Below are 20,137 nucleotides of genomic sequence, written 5' to 3'. Positions count from 1 at the left end.
GAAGGTGAGAAGTGTGGTGAGAGCGGCAGAGAAATTATCATGGCCTCTCTTCCCTCCATAAAAGACATATCATCCGAGCGTTGCATGTCCCAAGCCCGTAACATCATCAATGACCCCTCACACCCTCCTTCGAAGCATCCAATGCAGGTCCATTAGATTCCGAAACAGCTTCTTACCCACTGCCATCAGACAGCTTAACTGTTGTGAAAACTCTAAATTATGTCACAGACTGTGTATCACACTGAAAACACAAAACTAAAACACTGCATAAATGTACTTTATATATATATTAAATGCTCTGAACTTCCATTTCAATGAGTTTTTTTGCAACATGTTTTTTCTCCCACACTATTTACATTTGATAACTTCTGTACTTTAAGAAATGGAAATGTCATGAAAGCTGTACAAAATTAAATTTCGTTTTATATACACTATGCGTATACAAAATGACAATAAAAGTTTTCTAAGAAGTCTAAGTCTATGATTTGACCATTTTCATAGAATGTATATTATTACTTGGTGTAGATTTATTCTGTGACCATTGTGGGTTTTTCATTCATAAAATGTCATTCTTAAGATTCATAAAATTCAAAAAATACTTACACACATGCAAATCTTTCTGCTATTTACAATTTATTTTTAATGAGCAATTAAGGTATTGTTTTCTAAATTCTAAACATTTGTTTTAATACATTTGAATTAATGAAAAGTATCCCATTTTGCATTTATCAAAAATGTTAAACTACTTACTAAAATATTCAATAGCAACTGCACCTATGCATTTTGTTTAAAAACTCAGCCAGTTTCAGATTGTCTTTAACATATAAATACCCAGTATTTGTATTAAGAGATAATTTATCCTATAAGGTTTAAAACTATCTGTACCTTTTTATCATATAACACTCACTCATTTTTTAAATATCATTTTTCTTAATTCAAAATATTACTGCAGTTTAGGAGCAGGGTTGCTTGCTTTGTTAGGTTGATTAGTCATTCTAAATTTAGGCATACGGGTAAATGTCTATGGTCATTTATCTTATGTGTCTGTCCTGTTCTTCCATTCATCCATTATCTGTACTCCTCCTCTCTCCAGTGGACTCCTGGATCACCAGGGACATTGAGAGGAAAATCTGCTCAGGAAACATGCAAAATAAGTTTAAGCTATGTGAAATCCATTTAGGTCAGATACATATCAAAAAGGAAAAGTTTAATATGCTTATTATAGGAGGTAAAATCTGAGCAAAACACAACTTTAAGACAAAATCAAAGATGAAATAATGATTTTCTTCATACTTTTGCTTTCATTCAATAATTTTATATAATTCATTGACGTAGTATAGACTCAAAGTCAGATTACATGAGGGTTAGTGTTAAAATGTATAAAACAATACGACAGTCACTTTGGTTTGTAGTTGTTTTTTTTCTTTTACCTACATGCATTTTAAAGTTTCATTTACAAAAGTAACAAGAATCTGAAAGCGGAGAACTGCAGGAGGTCAGTTGAACTCTCTGGTTGGTCTGAGGGGAGAAAACGGAGCGATCAGGAAGGAATTTGTTAATGATAACTGATGACTGATTGATTTCCTTATCTGATTACTTGAGGGATGAAGGGGAGGTAGAATGGATCTTAAGGGTTTGATTCAGCATGCTTTGCAGACTGCACCCCGGAGGTCCAGGATAATGAGAGGGAGATCCGAGAGCGTTGGTACTTGGAAGAGGCGTCATGCTGAAGAGTGGGCAGGCAGGTGATGAAGACTAAGAACTAATGTACATGTAAGACCTTTTCCAAGAATATCGGAGATGAACTGAGGTTCACTTTTTTTTTTTTTTAACTATAACGGAGTACACATTAAAAGTGTTACATCGGTTAAAACAAACTATAACAAGATGGATATTCCTGGTTTAAGTCTTTGGCAGGAATACCATCAGGGGTTATAATTCAGCAAATAGAGAAGATCCTTTGCATCCTAATATATACAATAGTCCTCTTGACTGAGAAATGTTCTCAGGTGTGCAGCAACACAGGTCAGCATAGCCACCCGCAAAAATTCTCTCTGTCACACCAGAAAAACAGCAAAACCCCAGAGACCCTAACAATAACTTTACTCAAATCTGGCTTTAAATTGATCTACAACTTTCCTGTCTTAAGGAAATTGGAATTGACAAAAAAAAAAAGTCAAAACAACTGGTTTAAAAATATAGAGCAGAAGTAAGTTTACAAAAATAAATTACTTTCTTCAAATGTACAGCTGTAAAGTAAGAGAGATTACTATGTTTTAAAAAGTTTGGAAAACTGATAGATTATATTACTTCTTCTGCAAATGAGTCTTTTGAATTTCATTTTATGACTCTAAGACTTAAAACAGCTCTTGGGTTACTACTTTAGATATAAACCATCAACCCAACTTTCAAATTACCAAATATTTTAAGCTTCGTCTTTCTTTCTTTTATCCAGTTTTCTCCAAATCAATTTTCCCTTCAGTGACTCTCTATATATAGAAACTGACCTTGAAGATGCTCTACCTGCTGCCTGCATTCAACTGGGCTGATTACATCCACTGCATTCCTCAGAGATATGTTTATTTTCAGAGTGGAGTCACCCGGATTGATTTTGTCTCAAATTCTCCTTTTTTCCAAACCTTTGGAAAGAAGTAGAACGTCAATACTGTTTAAAAAGTGTGTTGCCCTGGGAAAGCATTCTAATATTTGAATTATAGATTTGGGGGGTGTTGATATATAAATAAAGATATTTAATGGTATATAAGACAACTAAAAAAACAATGTCTAAGGTCATAAAAACCAAAAGCCTGAAGTGTAGATCAGGAACATGAAATAAATCCTTGAATGGAACAAGAGACAGCAGAGATTAGTGAATAGAGTGGAAGAAGTTGAGCATCAGAGAACAGAAACAGAGGGAATCAATAAAAGAACATGAAATAAACACAAACCAGTATCTAACATTGAGAACACAGCTATTGAAAATTGAATTCAATTCAGTTTAATTATATAGCACCAATTCACAACACATCATCTCAAGGCACTTTATAATTCAACCAGATCATACAGTCAAATTGATTCAAAGTTTTCTAAGGAAAACTAGTTGATTGCATCGACTAATTGACTCGAAGGCAGTCCCTCACACTAAGCAACTTGTAGCGACAGTGGAGAGGAAAAACTCCCTTTTTACAGGAAGAACCAGACTCAGTGCAAACGACAATCTGCTGAGGCTTACTGGGGTTCAAGGGGACAGAAGCAGACTTACAGAAAGAAGAAGAGATACAAAAGACAACTGTCAGCCAGTTCTACAGGTGGCCCCGTCCAGGAAACACACAGCCGGGCAGGCGAGTTCCGAGCCAACTCCCATGTCAGAGGATGAGGAGATCACATCCAGCTAGTCACAGTAGGAGAAACAGGACTACATTGGAAAACAGGCAGATCTTGAACATCTATAAACAAAGGTTTTGAGGCCAGCAGCACAGCTGATATTTCTCTCCAGGGTGGTTTCACAGCCAAACAGAATCAGACCAGATGAAGCTACTATGAGAAAAATCAGAGCATAGCTTTAGAGATTGAACCAACAAATTCAGCAGAGTGGGAGAATAAAGAAGCAGGATGGTGAAAAAGGGGTCCCTATGTCCTCCAGCAGTCTAAGCCTTTGTCAGCATAATTATAAAGATAGTTCAGGATAACCTGAGCCACACTAACTGTAAGTTTTATCAAAAAGGAAAGTTTTAAGCCTACCCTAAAAAGTAGACAGGGTGTCTTCCTCACGGACTAAAACTGGTAGTTGGTTCCACAGGAGAGGAGCCTGATAACTAAAAGATCTGCCTCCCATTCTACTTTTAGAAATTCTAGGAACCACTAGTAAACCTGCAGATTGAGAGCAAAGTGCTCTGTTAGGAACATAAGGAACAAGCAGTTTCCTGATATAAGATGGAGCTTGGCCATTTAAGTCTTTATATGTGAGAAGGAGGATTTTAAATCCTATTCTGGATTTAACAGGAAGCCAATGAAGAGGAAGCTAGGATAGGGGAGATATGATCTCTCTTTTTAATCTTCATCAGAACTCTGGATTTTGGATCAGCTGAAGGCTTTTAACTACATTTTGTGGACTTTCTGAGAGTAAAGAATTACAATTGTCCAGCCTTGAAGTAACACATGCATGGACTAGTTTCTCAGCATCACCTCTGGACAGGATATTTCTAATTTGTGCAATATTCCACCGAAGAAAGAAAGAAATTCTAGAAACATCTTTTATGTAACATGATCAAAAAATAACACTAAGATTTTTTACTTTATTATCTGAGATCAGTGAAATGTCTGATTAATCCGTTTCTTTTTCAAAGACTGGTCTGAGCATATAAATAATAAAGAGAATCGGCCCTAGCACTGATCACTGTGGTACTCCACATGTAATCCTGGAGCATAAGGAAAATTTAACATTAATGTGAACAACCTGAAATCGGTCAGATGGATATGATTTTAACCCATCTAGCGATGTTCCTTTAATTCCTACAAAATACTCAAGTCTTTCTAAAAGAATACTATGATCAGCTGTGTCAAATGCAGCACTGAGATCTAACAGGACACGTACAGATACAAGTCCATTAACTGAGGCCATGGGCATATAATTTGTGACTTTCACAGGAGCCTTTTCAGTGCTATGATGAGCTCAAAAGCCAGAATGAAACTCTTCAAAAATTTCATTATAGTGTAAGTGGTTGCACACTTGTCTGGCTACTACTTTCTCAAGAATTTTAGATAAGAAAGGAAGATTGGATATAGGTCTATAATTGACCAAGTCATCTGGGTCAAGAGATGGTTTCTTTAGTAAAGGTTTAATTACAGCTACCTTAAAAGACTTTTGTACATATCCCTGTAACAGGGACAGATTTATAACATACAAGTTGAAGGCTTAAATGAAGACAATAGTTTTGAAGATGAAGAAAATCCATACGTGGGCCGGTGTATTGGAAAAATGGCCAGGGCCTCAGCCATTCACTATATTTCTGTAACTTTGCTTTTTCATGATTATTTTGCAAAAGTCTCTATGCCCAGTGTGACCAGTATAATTTATGTGCATTTCCATCCCATTATGAAATCCTTATGGCCGAAGGCTTTCTGTATTTAGCACAGCAGTCTGGAGCTCCTTTTCTATCCTAGATAGTGTTTGTACTGTAGACCCTGTGGAAGGTGATAGGAATAGGAGCTAAAATTTAAGATATGCAGATTTAGCCTCAAGCTAATTTCTGAGCTGTGTACGTATATGTGCTCATTGTTATGCAGGCAGATTTAGCCATGCTGACTCCTCAATTTCCTCAATGATGGAAGGAGATTTTGGCTTAAAATCTCACAGTACTGTACATGGACCTGCAATTCTCCCCTTTGACAAAGATTAGTCCTCCTTTCCCCTTTTGCAGAAAAAAAAACTGTACCAGGCATCATGTTCCACCCCCATGCTTCACAGTACCTATGATAATCTAGGGATATTCACCAAATCCTGTTCTGGATCATCCATATGGTTTCATGTACTGGCTTAAGACACAGAGAGCACCTCAGGATTTTAGACCATCTCTGTGTAGTGTTAGTGATGATAGCCTTTGTTCTATGATCCCAGCTTTCTACAGAGCATTCATCAGGTCCCTCTGTGTAGTTTTGGGTTTTTTTGGTCACTATTCCCTTGACCAGTTTGACCAAGTGGGATAAGATCTTGCATCTGGGCCCAGATAGAGGGAGATTATCAGTAGTCATGGATATCATGCATTTTTTTCCTACAACTGATTTATTCAAACCAACCTTATTGCCTATTGTATATTCACCCTTCCCAAACTGGTTCAGATCTACAATGTTCTTCTTAGTCATGATAATAGGTTAGTTTAGAGTCTGACAGTTTGAGACTGTGGACAGGTGGCCTAAGTACAGAACTCAATCGGAGGACAGAGGAGGTTTTTAAAGGAAAAAATACAGGTCTGTGAAAGTCACAAATCTTGCTTGTTTGTAGGTGGCCAAACTCTTATTTTTCGCCATAATTAACAAATGGATTATTTATGAATTTCACAATGTGATTTCCTGGATTTTTTTTTCCATCTTGTCTCTCATTGTAGTAGATGCTTTAACTTGACATAATGAAAATCACAGACTTCTCTCATTGTTCTGAGGTGGAAAACTTTCACATTCAGTGGTTGACTAAATTTCTTTTTTGCCCCATTCTTTACTGCCTAAATGTACTTTATATTGTTAGCTTTAAGAATAAAATGATTGCCAGAAATGATCATGGCTGTATCATTAACGGTATGCATGGTTCAGGGTAAGATGCCAAAATGAACTCCTTTTGGCGTGGAAAGCCTATTTTTGCCATAGACCCCCAACTGCTAATTTGAAGCTTGGATCAAAACATTACTTCTCAAATCTTAATTCAGCTTTACCGTTTACTCACATGCACTGGCGTAACTTTCTGAACGACTGGAGTGTACATGTCCCCTCCATGCCCAACTTTGGGGATGGAGGGGACAGTCCCCACCAATAATTTCAGCTTTTTTCCCTCTTTCCGCTGACTTACTTTGGCCAACAGTAACTGGGTTGGGTGCTGCTGTCTATGTTGAGAGTGTTTTCAGTCCATGTTTTTTCCTCTCTCTCCACAGCTCTCGAGTCCCACCTCCTGAAATATCATCAGATCCGTCGCTTTGGGACATAATATTATTTGGGGTCGCTATTCACTGCGTACAGAGTAGCAACGTGGAGGAGGAGAGACACAGCAGCTCTCAGTGAATTTTAACTGGCAGCTACTTCGATATATGTTTCAGTAAAAGCTGGTAGACTGGTTGGTTAAAAAAATTAGAGATGCCACTGAAAAAAATTTGTTAGTTAGACATACTGAGCTTTTTCAGCTAAAAATGGCAACAGAGTGAATATTTATATAAGTTAAAAAAGCTGGGCTTCTCAGAGGACCATTACTCAGAGTTACAGATTAAAATGAACATATATCTGTTGTTTTCTTATTGAACAGAGAATCAGGCTGCAGAGCTTCTACTGTAGATATCTTGAAAATTAGTTTCTCTGGCATCATTATATTGTTAGACAGGTTCATAAATCAGTTTTTATGCAGAGCAGAGACACAATTAGGGACAGCTGCAGATTTAAAGGTAAAAAGGATTTACTGAAACATGCAACATGCAATAAAATATATCTCCAAGTTTACAAGAAAAAATATACAATGTTATAATAAATTTCAACATATCTTTTTGTCTTTTGTAGTTCAACAAGACTCAGAAATAGCTGTGCCAGCCAACCCAGAGACAGCCAGACTCACAGGACACAGACTTAGAATTAAAATATAAGAAACCTACAAGAACGACACAGAAGGTCGGAGTCGGGGCTTGAACCGTCAGTCCTTCGATTTCAGGGCAAACTCCTACATCCAACGCCACTGCCGCCCCATATAGACTTTGGCTGTCAATGATATACAGGAAAAATTTCTAAATTTGATTCTGCTGCTTTTGAAGGAGGATAATCACTGATGCAGCTTAAATGGAAGCCATTCATGGATGGATGGATGGATGGAATTGAAGTTGTGTCCATAACAGGGATGCATGATATATTGATGTTGGCATCGGCATCGGCTGTTATTCGTCATTTTTTTATACATCAATAATTTTGAGCCCTTTATAAATAATGCACTATAGGCAGGCATCTGTCTATAATTATAAATATCAGTGTACTGTGGTACTCTTGTGTTTTCAATAATAGGAAGGCATTCAGTAAATATATGTTTGAGGTCATTTTTGGAAAATATAAACCCTATTGAAAGCGTCCGGGTTGAGTAGCTGTAGGTCCATCAGCCCCCACCCTTAGAGTGCCCCCACCAATGTTTATCCAAAAGTTACACCCTTGCTCACATGTCAATAAAAGTCATCTTTCAAACACTTTATAGTCAGACAGAGAGAGCATTCCAAATCCATCAGTGTTATTTAAATATAAAAAAGATTTTCTAAGGAAACCCACGGCTACTCCTCCTTAAGGAACATATAATGACAGTAGAAAGGGAAACTCACGTTTAAATTATTCTGTTAAAAAAAAAAAATTACCTTTTAAACAGAATCCTACTCAATGTGGTCTCCATCTGGAGTGTTTTTCTGGGGACTTGAGAAGACTAAACATACACCAAAAAACAAAAACAAACAAAAAAAAAACATCCACATGCTCTGATTCAGAGTACTTCTTTTCTGTATTAAAGAAATTATAATGGGTTCTTAAATTACTGCAGCTATCAGAGAATCACATTTGAACACCTATGTGATTAAAAAATGAGTATAACACAGTGTGTAGCAGCAATAGCTCATTCACTTGCTTTATCTAGAAGAGAGACAGGGTTAAGCACAGCCAAATTTAGAGAAAACTGAGCTGTTGCCAGCTTAAGCTCAGGATATGGTCACAAGGAAGAAGGAGTCAGAGCTAAATTGAATTTCAGGCAAGGCAGAACTTCCATTGAGAAAAAAAAGAAAGACAAAATATTGAGTTAACATCAGCGATAACTGCAAGATCACCAGATAGTAGTACAAAACAGTAGCAGAGGGAGCAAAGGTTGTCAGTATGTCCTGTAGTAGCTTAAGCCTTTAGCAGCATAACTACAGAGAAACAGTAGTTCAGGATAATCTTACCCTCAGGACAAAGTGTCTGTCTGAAGGACAAAAATGTCTCCCATCCTACTTTTAGAAACTCTAGGAAGCACAAACAGACAGCTAGTCTGAGAGCAAAGTGCTCTGTTAGGATTGTGGAATAATTTAATCTCTGATGCATCTTGGAACAAAATTTAGATCACTGATCATTTTAATATTAAATATTTTCATTAATTTGGGAAATTGACAGGGAGCCAATAAACTAAGCTAAATATATATTTTCACCTTTTAATAGAAACCTCACTATTCTTTTGATAAGGTGGATGATTTAAAGCAGATTTTGAGGACAGCCTGACATTTTACACACATTTCAAGTTGAAGTAAAGTGTACTTTGACTCTGTAGGTGCTACTTTAACACCTACAGAGTTGAATATAACTCTGTTTTATATTTGGTCCCACTCCAAATTAGCGTCTCTATAGTCAGTGTCAACTTTTCAGAGTGAAATTTACTAATTTAGTGTCAAAACCCAGATCTCTCAGAGACTGGCGAGTAATCGACAGCCTACAGAGTAAAAGTTACACTGCATGGCTGTCAAATTTTTCACTGATTATGAACTCCAACATTTAAAGAGATTTACACTCAATGTATTTGTAAATACTCTATTTAAACTAAAACAGACTGAATGTTTAACATCCAGTTTTTCAATGTGTATCATTTCCATTTTGAATGTTAAACAAAGAGGTCATTAAAAACGGTTTAACATGGATTTCAAAGGCTTGTCCTGGTGAATTATAACCAAGATTTTTTTTTTTACTTCATTATAATTCCAAAGAAATTAATCAACTAAAATGTTGATTTTTAAATGATCTTCTTAAAAGAGAAAAACATACATCTTGTCTTAATAAAAGCAATACATTTAACCGTGATTCAGGTTTTTATGTCTTAAAGTCATGTATGAGGTCTAGACGACTGATTAAATAAATTAAGAATTTATCTGTAAATCAGTACTTTCATCATTTACTAAGATAAATCATATTTGTTGTGTTTGTATTTCGTAGTTAGCATATTTTGGCGCAAGAACTAAATCATATCATACTTCGCAAGTAAACCGGGTGTGTAAAAGATTTTTCATTAACATCAAATTGGAATCTGTCAGATAAAAAATATGATATAAACCAATCAAGTGCTGTTCTTTTGATCCCCATAACAACCCAACAACATAGGTACAAATTTGAGTCCATTATTTGAGGCTATGATGATATATTAGATTATATTAGGCTTTCATCAGAGCTGTCCAATGCTAAGGTTGGTGCAACCAGGTCAGCTATGTGTAAATGGTAGGATGAAAAGTTTTCAAAAGTTCTTTGAAAAGTCTTCATTTAATGATGGCATCTTGAATGGCAGCAGGTTTATGAGATAAAGGTTTAATACCAGCAATTTTAAAGTCTGTAGAAGATATCTATTTGTTAGGGCCCTGTAACACCTTGCCGATTCAGCCAGCGAATGCCTGAACTTTCTATGTATTTTTTCAATTTTGGGCATATACGTAGAGTATTCATAACGAGTGCAGAATGTATGTCCAACGACAGTATAACTTATGCATAAAGTACAGCAGCCCATGAAATGATGCACGAGCCAGTGTCCTGAGAGATGCAATAAAGCGCCCGGATGCCTGCATAAAAAGATTTCTTTTATCGCTGTATTAACCGAGCTGCTGTTAACAAAAAAAAAAAAGATTAAAGAAAAAAGAAAAAAGAAAAAGACATAAAGAGGTTTTGAAGTCGCAGCAGATGGGAAGATGTCATGGGAAGCTTGTTGGTTGTAGTCGTGGGCATGAAAGCAGGGAGGATCCATCACACTCACCTTCTTGCTCACCCTATGATGGGGATGAAGTCTGAAGGAGTACTGAGGGTTTCCTCCTGTGAACCCCCTTTTATACCAAAAACGCTGACAATACTCCATTATGCAGTAACTATAAGTTAGAAACATGTCCAGTGGTCGTCTGGAACATGTCAAATACATTGATATGCGTTGGAGATAAGTTCTTGATAAGTTAGGCATAAGCTATGCACAAGTTACTCATAGCTTTTGGATAAGCTGGACGCCACTACTTATAAGTAACTTACATTTAACATATGTCAACGATCAGATAACTTATCTGTAACTTCTGCACCATGTACGAGCACACGCTGGCCTACGTAGGGAGCATGCTCAAAATTTCTTGACATACTTGCCACACGTCGATGTGTGCCGCTATGTTTCAGTGTGCTTCACCATGCTCATAACTTTTACAAAACTGACCCATAACTTATCCAACGTATGCCAGAGTTTTTGCCAGATTTTTCGTGTCAGGCATACGTTGGCGAAATTGTCAAGGTGTGTCAGGGGCTTTAAGGAGTGGGTAACTCAGAGAACTTAACTGAAAAAGAACAATCAAAAATTAGAGATAGATCAGGTACTATGGAAAGTCTAATGCTACCTCACTTATCGATGATCAAGTTGCTATATTTAGCAGGTGACCAAAAACCTTTACTCTTGAGGAATTCCTTGAGGACAGCAATGCTGAAGGCTGAGGGAAAGGATGGTTTAACAGAGTTGAGACTCTTTATATATATTTACTAAACCAAAAATAAACCTTGGGTTATTCTTGTTTTCTTTCATTAATGATAAAAAAAACAGCCAGTCTAGTTGTTTTTTTTATATAAAAGAATATTTATCAAACTAGGTGGGATCCCTCTAGATGTGAAGAATACTATTTTCTGGAGGTGTTCTTTAAAGTCTGCACCTCTGAATTAAACTAGGGAATCAAATGTAGCCTTCTTTTTTAAGAAGGCTACATTTTCTAATGCCACAGGCACTCAAGATGCAACATCACTCTTTGTGAAAATACATTTTAAGAGGATATAAATCAGGTTGCTGCCCCCTACTGCGTTGTTTTGAGAAATCAAATAAATTACAACGGAACACATCATGTAAAAGTTGTTACAACATTATTTCATATATGATAATTATTTCCTATATGTTCTCTACAGGCAGTTTGTAGCATATAGGCTCCATGAATTTTTTCATAAACTACAATTCTGCTTCCTGGTCTGGACAATTAGTTGTCTCTATTTTAAGACTTATAAATCAGTCCTGATTCCAAGAAAGAAGAGGCGCTTAATCTAAACTGGGATGGCTGCCATCACTCTGAATAATACAAAGGTTGTTTTTTTCCCCCTACATGCCACTTATCAACTTACACATGAACAATCTTGCTTTTAAGGTATTTACAGTAAATATTGGAATATCCCTTTATCTTTTCTGAATAATTATAATGAGTTCCTGGATTTCACCGGCATATGTTCTCTTGTCTGACATATTTTACGGTCTTTGGTTTGATTCATCTAGTTTCCAAGTGGTCTGCATGGTGACTCCCAATCTGCACGTGGAAGAGCCATCCTCTGCCAGACACAGACATATACTGTAACCAGTGGTTGTAAATATCATCAACAAATACATGAGACATTTTTCCCAGTGTATACCTTTCTCAGAACCTTTGTACACATACAGTAAATGACTTGGCAACTATTACAGATGCAGACATTGGAAGTAGTGACCAGTGTCTACCTGCAGGGCTGCCAGTCTCTTCATCTTACCAGCCGTCCTCCTTTGTTACTATGGAGATATTCTGCTGCAGTGCCATGGGTGGTTGTGAGCTTCAGTGACATCAGATATATTGTAGAAATATCGGATGCAGGAAGATGAATTTAATGAACAACTCAAAGGTAAACTAACAGAAGAAGACAAGTTCAGAGAAACCAACACAGAGCCATAAGGTAACATTTATCCAATATACCTTATAAACGGCTTATTGGAAAAGCGTCATCAGGAAAGTGGTAGTTTATTCACTGAAGCACTAAATCATACCTGCTGTTACACAGCATGGCATTGCATCTGCTGTAAACCTTTATAAGAATGTTAATATTTATCCCTTTGGCACAGACCTGATTGGAAGATTTCCACTCTGCTCCTGCTCACTTCAATCCTCTTTATGGTCTAAACACACTGCCAACACAGCAGGGAATCACCAAACATAAATCCCCCTCAGCTTGTACTGCCTTAGTTCTTATATCTGAAACAATGCTGTCTCTTATTTTCTATGTTTGCCTTTGATTTTATTTATGTTTACTGATACTGTGTTCTTTAATAAGGCAGTGGCACAATTCTAGTATGAGCTACTATTATGCTGTATGGATTCTGTTTTGTTTATTACTCTGTTAAAAAAGTGTGTAACTCTACTTGGTAAATTGATCAAACAGAAAAGTCCCTAGTGTGTTAAATATACAACCTGTTGGCATAGCCTCTTTATAAAGAGATGTACACTGACAACCAAGACGATGAAGTCTTGAAAAATAGATTTCCTTTGCAGGATATCAAACACATGTTTTAAAAGCATACTGTAGGGAAAAAATTAAATAAAATAGAAAATCTGTTTTTGTGTAGATTTGGTTTCATGACTATACAAAAAACAAGTCAAGATTGTCAGCTACATCAATAAACTTTAGTGATCAGAAACAGGCATGTGCATGTGTGCACTATTGTTTCAGGAATAATAGCTTTTGAATTAATAGTAATCTAAATAGAAAACTGTGAAACACATAAAACATACATACATACGTTTGTTTTATAGATGAAAAAGTACACATTAAGTTAGTTTGACTGCTGAATAGAGTAGCCAGCGGCTTTAACCGTTTTAACACATCTAATTGATTCAAGAATTAAATGTGCTTCTTTTTTACATTCATCAAAACACCATTTTAACATGTAATCACAGCGATCTAATCTGAATTATCTACTCGACCGGTGAACTTTGCTGAAATTTTCCATCAGGATAAATAGGAGCACAACCTAACTGTGCTTCAAAATAACTTAAGGGACTATAGAGCATATTGTGTATGCTTCTGTGTATTCACCAAACAAGAAAGACAGTAGTCCCACTAGTAAATAAGTGGAATAAGGCTAATAAGAAATACAATACACCTCATCATCTTTTTATACGGGTCATGTTAAAGAACAACAATGCAGAATCAATTTGGGCACACAGGTTCTTCACTTCTCAATATTCTGCTCTATCCCAAATAGAGAAAAAAAAAAACAAAGTGCACTCTTGGATAGAGGTGAAACATGTAAACCTGTGTGTATTTGTGTTTAAGGTGTCTGTGTTGACACATGTGTCTCAATGCATATGTATTGTTCTTCGTGAATACATCAAATAAATAGCAGCAAACAGCACACATAAAAATGTGTCTGTTTAACATATTTAGCAACACAGAGAGCACGAACATATAACAAAGGCATATGGCTAACAGTCTTTGATTGGTATCACAGTTTCATATCAGTCAAATCACAGATGGACTCAGTTTTTACCACTTGTTCAAATTCCTCCTGATTGTTGTAGTCAACGATTATAAAGACCTTCTGGGAAAAACTAAAAATAAAGTGAAAAAAAACAAACATAAAATAAATCAAAGTCTCAATAAAGTGAACGGTGCTTGCAAAGATACTGGCAGATTTATCTAACTGTGCTTTTACATATCATTTAGACAGCAGAGTGGATAAAAGGTACCACAGGCAATTCCAGCTAAAAGTTTTGGCATATCTATATTAGTGTCAATCCCTTAAAGGTTGCATTCATAGAGTATTGAGTCCAAACTGTATGCTACAACACTTTGTAAGAACATTGCTACATGCCCATTATGAATTTAGGATTGAGCAGTGGGAGCGTTGCTAGTCACAGCCTTATCCGTCCGGTTTGAGGGTACTAACTGACATTAAGAAGACAGGAGAAGTAGATCCAATTGATTGTTGTCTGAATTCCAAAACATGGCTCATCCAATCCAACAGAGAGGGATCAGAGTTTCTGCAGCCCTGAGGAGACAAACAGATTCATTCCATGTTAGAGGATGACCTAAACCATTAAGCTCTATGAGTTGTTTATTCCTTGCTGTTAAATGTGTTTTTTTTGTGTGTGTGAATGATTTGTTGTTTTGTTATGAACAATTATGAATTTACTTTATGCATTTACTTTTCTTCTGCATTTACCCCGAATGGGACAATAAAGTATTATTTATTAGATTTATCTTTGTATTCTATTGGCCACTAAGTGATGCAGATCCTTGCTAGGTCAGGTCAGTGGCAGAATAGAACCATCCAAAACATGCAGGACAGCGGTTCTTGATTAACTTCTTTCCATTTTACTTTAAATAGCAAAATGTGGTATTTTGACACGAACATTGATGAGGCCTTTTAAAGTCGTCCCTTTCTTCAAACACCTGTTGTATCAAATCCGACACTTCCATTATTACGTCTTGTGAATAATCTGAAAACTAAATTGCCAGTTATATTTAACATTTAAAGACGACGTGGTGCATCCAAACAGGGTTTTAATGGCATACAGCATAAATACAAATAGTACATAATAAAATTATGTTTTTTTCCTTTAGAATCCAGCTTGATTATATTAACATATACATTGATGTTTCTATCCCCTGTAAACAGCCAATGTGTAATTTATCAGTGTACCAATACAATAACTTTAATATTTAAAAATAATTTTTTTAGTAAGTGGTTTAGCAATACAAGGGTTTTTAACTTAATTCCCAACAACAAATCAATTTTAATTTTGTACTTTGTTTACCTTAAAGGGAAGCAGCTGAAATGAGATCATCATATGTTCCAAGGTGTCTGAGTAGAAATATATTCTTTTACCTGAGAGTTTGAGAAGATAAAGGAGAAAAAACATCAGAACCACAATGCAGATATGACTCTGATGGCCTCATTGATAAAACAATCACTATGTTCCTTTTCTTTTGCTCCTGCATGCAAAAATCTGTAGTGCAAATGCTGTACACTGAGAATGAACTATGCAACAAGAGGATATGACAATTTAATCTAATTTACTATAGTCTGTTTTGTAGTACTGGCTGCATTTTTATCTGTAGATTGTCTGCTAAATGTTATTGTTTCAAAGAAACAATTTCAAGTGTATTTAACAGCAATGAATAAATAGTCTGAAATGTATCACAGAAGAGGAAGGATAAGTTATGTTCAGAAAGTACAGACAAAATAACACAGATGCAAACAGATAAATGTTGTAAGAACTACAAAAATATGTTGTAGTCTTGGTTTATGAATCCACAGTATGGGAGCCCTGCTGCAGATCAGGAGCCTCCTAACATTTTCCACAGCTCCCTCTCAAAATTGAATTTACAAAGCAAGATATGCATGCCCTTATTATATTTAAACAATTTAACATCAGACTAGCGTTTCAATTAAACAACCCCACGTTTGGGGGCATGCTTAACCTATATCTAAATAATTTTTTTTTATGTTATAACTGCACATTTGTGATGCAGATACAAATAAATCATTATTCTTCCTTTATGTGTGAACGCAAATGTGCAGCTGTAAAGTATGCTTAAAAACTGATTAAAAGTACCTCAAATAAATAGATTTTTCTTCAAAAATAAATCAGGCAAAATGCAGAGAAATATGCATATGCAGAGTATAACCCATTATAGAATACATTGCTACATGATATGGGTAGAGAAGAAACTGTGTTTGCACTTTCTGTGATGTATCCCAAGGTTAATGAAGCTCTAAGGATGACAGAGGTCATGAAAGCCACCTGTTCTTTTAGAAGCAGAAAGTGGCCACCAGGGGGCATAGCTTAGACAAGCTGGTTTGGCATGCTGTTGCTGGTCCTGCTGATTTTATATACAAAGTCAAATGAAGGTGAAAGGCAACCTGGAGTCAGAAGAACATTTTGCTCTTTTTACAATGTACACACAGGAGTAACCTGAAAACGTTAAATAAATGCACATTTAATTGATAAATAAAAATTCAACATATTTTTCAATATAAAATCAGATAATACATGCTATTGAACAAAATCTATGAGGAATAACAAACTGTTTTGTGTGTGGATAAGAGGGCCTTATGCACTATCACTGGTGCTTATTAGATTTTGATGGCAAACCACTTTCTGAACAGACAAGTTTTTACGCCTTATTCTGAAAATCCATAAACAGTGCAGCTTTTGTTTTTCTTCTCTAACAATAACAAAGGAATCACAACCAGAGCTTACCATTTTTTAGTGAGAGAACATCGTCCTCTGCTGGCCCCCCGCGGTAGTGCACAAAGGACAGCCGGGCAACGTAATCTCAGTCCATTCATAATTCCTTACATGTTGACTCCTGATTCCACTCTGTCATCACGACACCGTCTTGAGTTGTGGTCCACGATTTCAGAGTGTCTGATGTCTTCACTTTTGTTTTCTGTTGTTTTTGCTCCAGCAGCCTTTAACAGTCACTGAATCTAGAAATGTTTTGTTCTGAATGATTAAACAATGAAAAGACATGCTGCCCCCCTCACACTAGGTCCTCCAATGTAGCTGTGAAACCATCTGGGAGGTTACTGTGGAAACGGCAATGCTATGGCAACGGCACTGGGAGGGTACCAAGTAAACTGGCGTCGCCATGGAGACTGCATCACAGAGGGCTCTATTTGAGGCTTCCGCGACAGAAAGGCGCTCCATCTTTGATCAGAGAACGCTCCCTTTTCTTGTTTCTCTCCTCACGTGTATCTCCCACCTATAAAGAGACCCTGACAGCCGCTTTGATTGGTGGTTTACATGGCGCCGTTTACGCATTAAAAACCCAAGTTTATACCTAGGTTGTTTTTCTATTGTTTTTTTGTTTTGTTTTTTTCAAAGCAGTAGCATTTAATCTACACTTTAACGCACAATAGACGTACCACAAAACGGCTTATATGACATATATATGCTGGATTATGTTTACCTGACATTTGGCTACATGTTTTTGAACACAGAAATAGGCAAACATATTCTAATGACTCTGAATATTACACATACAGGCTATTGCTTGCGAAATCACGACTCTTAATGCATGGTAATAACGCATGAGAATCCATTGTCAGGTGCTTTCGCTTTTACGCGTCATTCATCTTTATCTCTATCTGTTGTGATGCGTTTAATATGCTGCTTATTGCACGGCATACAACAGGTTCAGTGAACAAAAGGAGGAGCTCTTTCACTTTTTGCAAGCAACAATTACCTAAATATGTAGATATACAAAACTAATTGATCGAACGGAGTACAAATCATCTCATTAAACAAACGCGCCCAGCATCATCCATCATCTTATATCTACTGTTGCCTCCTAAAGTCGCTGCAGATGCGTGATACATCACGTCCTCCTGCTCTCAGTGGCCGTTTGCGTTCACGTTACACGTCGGTGAAAATCTTTTTGTTTATGTTTACACAGTTCTGTGAGTTGTTCTGAACGGGGGTTGGGTTGGTGGGGAAGTTTGGCTGCTGCTTAAAAGAACCGTTAAACCCTTGCTCCTCTATCACCATGTACTCGCTTTTACTGAGTGAGGAGGATGATCGAGTCTTCCTCAGCTCCTCTGTGTCCGCCAGAGGTTGACAGCTCCCCACATGGAGGTACTGCGCCTGCTCCTCGCCGTCCGTCTCTCTGTGGTAAAAGTAGTTAAAGTTGGAAACGATGACGGGCACTGGTAGCGCTATGGTCAGCACGCCGGCGATCGCGCACAGGGACCCCACAATCTTGCCCCCGATCGTCACAGGGTGCATATCCCCGTATCCTACGGTGGTCATGGTTACGACCGCCCACCAGAATGCGTCCGGGATGCTACTGAACCCCGAATCCGGGTCGTCCGCTTCAGCGAAGTAAACGGCGCTGGAGAAAAGTATAACCCCAATGAACAAGAAGAAGATGAGCAGTCCCAGTTCGCGCATACTGGCTTTGAGCGTCTGTCCCAAAATTTGCAGGCCCTTGGAGTGACGCGAGAGTTTGAAGATGCGAAACACCCGGACGAGCCTGATTACGCGCAGGATGGCCAGCGACATGGCCTGCTGTCCGTTTCCCTGCCTCTCCGCCAGCTCTGTGCCCAGTGTGATGAAGTAAGGGATGATGGCAACGATGTCAATAATGTTCATGATGTTTTTGGAGAAGGTGGCTTTGCTCGGGCATGCAAAAAAGCGCACCAGCAGCTCGAATGAGAACCAGATGATGCACAGCGTCTCCACCACGAAGAAGGGATCTGAGAAGGGACTAATGAAATAGGGAAGCGTGCCATTTATCACAGGCGCAATGGTGATGGGGTCCCTGTTCTCATCCCTGAACTCTGGCAGTGTCTCTAAGCAGAAGATGACAATGGAGATGAGAATGACCAGGACAGACACTATCGCTATTCCCCTGGCAGGACCCGAGCTCTCTGGATACTCAAAAAGCAGCCACACCTGCCTTTGAAACTCATTATCTGGCAGCGGCCGCTCCTCCTCCTTAATAAAGCCCTCATCCTCTCTGAACTTCTCCATAGCCTCTTCTCCCAGCTCATAGAAACGTATTTCCTCAGAGAAAATATCAATGGGCACATTTACGGGTCTCCTGATGCGCCCGCCAGACTGGTAGTAGTAGAGGATGGCATCAAAGCTGGGTCGGTTCCGATCGAAAAAGTATTCATTCCTGAGGGGATCGAAGTATCTCATCCTCTTCTTAGGGTCCCCTAACAGCGTCTCTGGAAACTGTGACAGAGTCTTCAGCTGCGTCTCAAAGCGCAACCCAGAGATGTTGATGACCACCCGCTCGCAGCACTCGTGATCCGGTTCGTATCGATCCAAAGAGTGGTGGCCCGGTAGAGCCGCCGACTCCTCCAGCATGTTGTCACACGCCACCACCGTCATCACGTCCGCCTCTGTCTCGGTGTAGCCGTGGTTCACCAGGTTGTCGCCTCGGGTTTTGGTCGCGCTCGGCGGGGGTGATTGCAGGAGGCTGAGGTGGTCGTCCATGCGCGGCTGAAGTCGCATGCAGGGGCGGACGCCGCGCCCCCTCCGCGGACCCCGGTCAACCACAGCCACCGCCACAGCCTCGGCTCTTCCACGTCTCTTTCTCTCTCACTTCTCATGCGCCTCACTTTCGCTCTTCTCCTGTTGCTGTTCCCAACCTTGGGGGAGAGATCTGGATTTATAAACAGGCGTTCCACCCGCCCACGGCGCGCCGCTGATTGCTTTCTTTTGGAGTGGTCCTCCAATAGCAGGACGCACCGATACCAAAGATGCAACAGACGGGCGTCATTCAGCTCTGTAGCTTGGGCGTGCCAGCCTTCCCCTGCCCCTCTCCTCATATTGTTCCCCCCCTCTCTCTCTGTGTCTCACACACACACACAACCACACACGTCAGCTAGACTCATTTAAACAAGGTCATTCCTCACAGACAGGACAGTTTCAATTAGGATGGGCCTTCTTATAAATATATCACAGCCCATTTGTTCCTGAGGTAAAAAAAAAAAAAAAAAAAGAGATGTGTCTTATTGAATCATCAATCACTTACAAACTGACCTGCAGTTGCACCTTAAAAATAGTCATTTTATTCCTCCTTACAATCATTGATATTTCCTGGTCAGTTTTATCTGCGTAATTGTCTATAATATGAATAT

The 20,137-nt window shown here is 38.2% G+C and overlaps 1 protein-coding gene across 1 annotated transcript; it reads right to left on the bottom strand.

The window, feature by feature from the left end:
• Window positions 1-13,131: 13,131 nt before the first annotated feature.
• On the bottom strand, window positions 13,132-19,800 carry LOC107087057 (potassium voltage-gated channel subfamily A member 3-like). The gene is made up of 3 exons (XM_015378406.1): window positions 16,746-19,800; window positions 15,297-15,367; window positions 13,132-14,527 (listed from the first exon to the last, which is right to left on the bottom strand). Exon 1 carries the CDS (start codon window positions 19,506-19,508, stop codon window positions 17,904-17,906), a length of 1,605 nt encoding a protein of 534 aa, XP_015233892.1. The 5' UTR covers window positions 19,509-19,800; the 3' UTR covers window positions 13,132-14,527; window positions 15,297-15,367; window positions 16,746-17,903.
• Window positions 19,801-20,137: the final 337 nt, after the last annotated feature.

This window comes from Cyprinodon variegatus, unplaced genomic scaffold (assembly GCF_000732505.1).
Source record: "Cyprinodon variegatus isolate N-32 unplaced genomic scaffold, C_variegatus-1.0 Scaffold171, whole genome shotgun sequence".
In the NCBI taxonomy this organism is placed as follows: Eukaryota; Metazoa; Chordata; class Actinopteri; order Cyprinodontiformes; family Cyprinodontidae; genus Cyprinodon; species Cyprinodon variegatus.
Note: the sequence above shows the minus strand (reverse complement) of the source record. Positions and strands in the feature narration are given on the sequence as shown.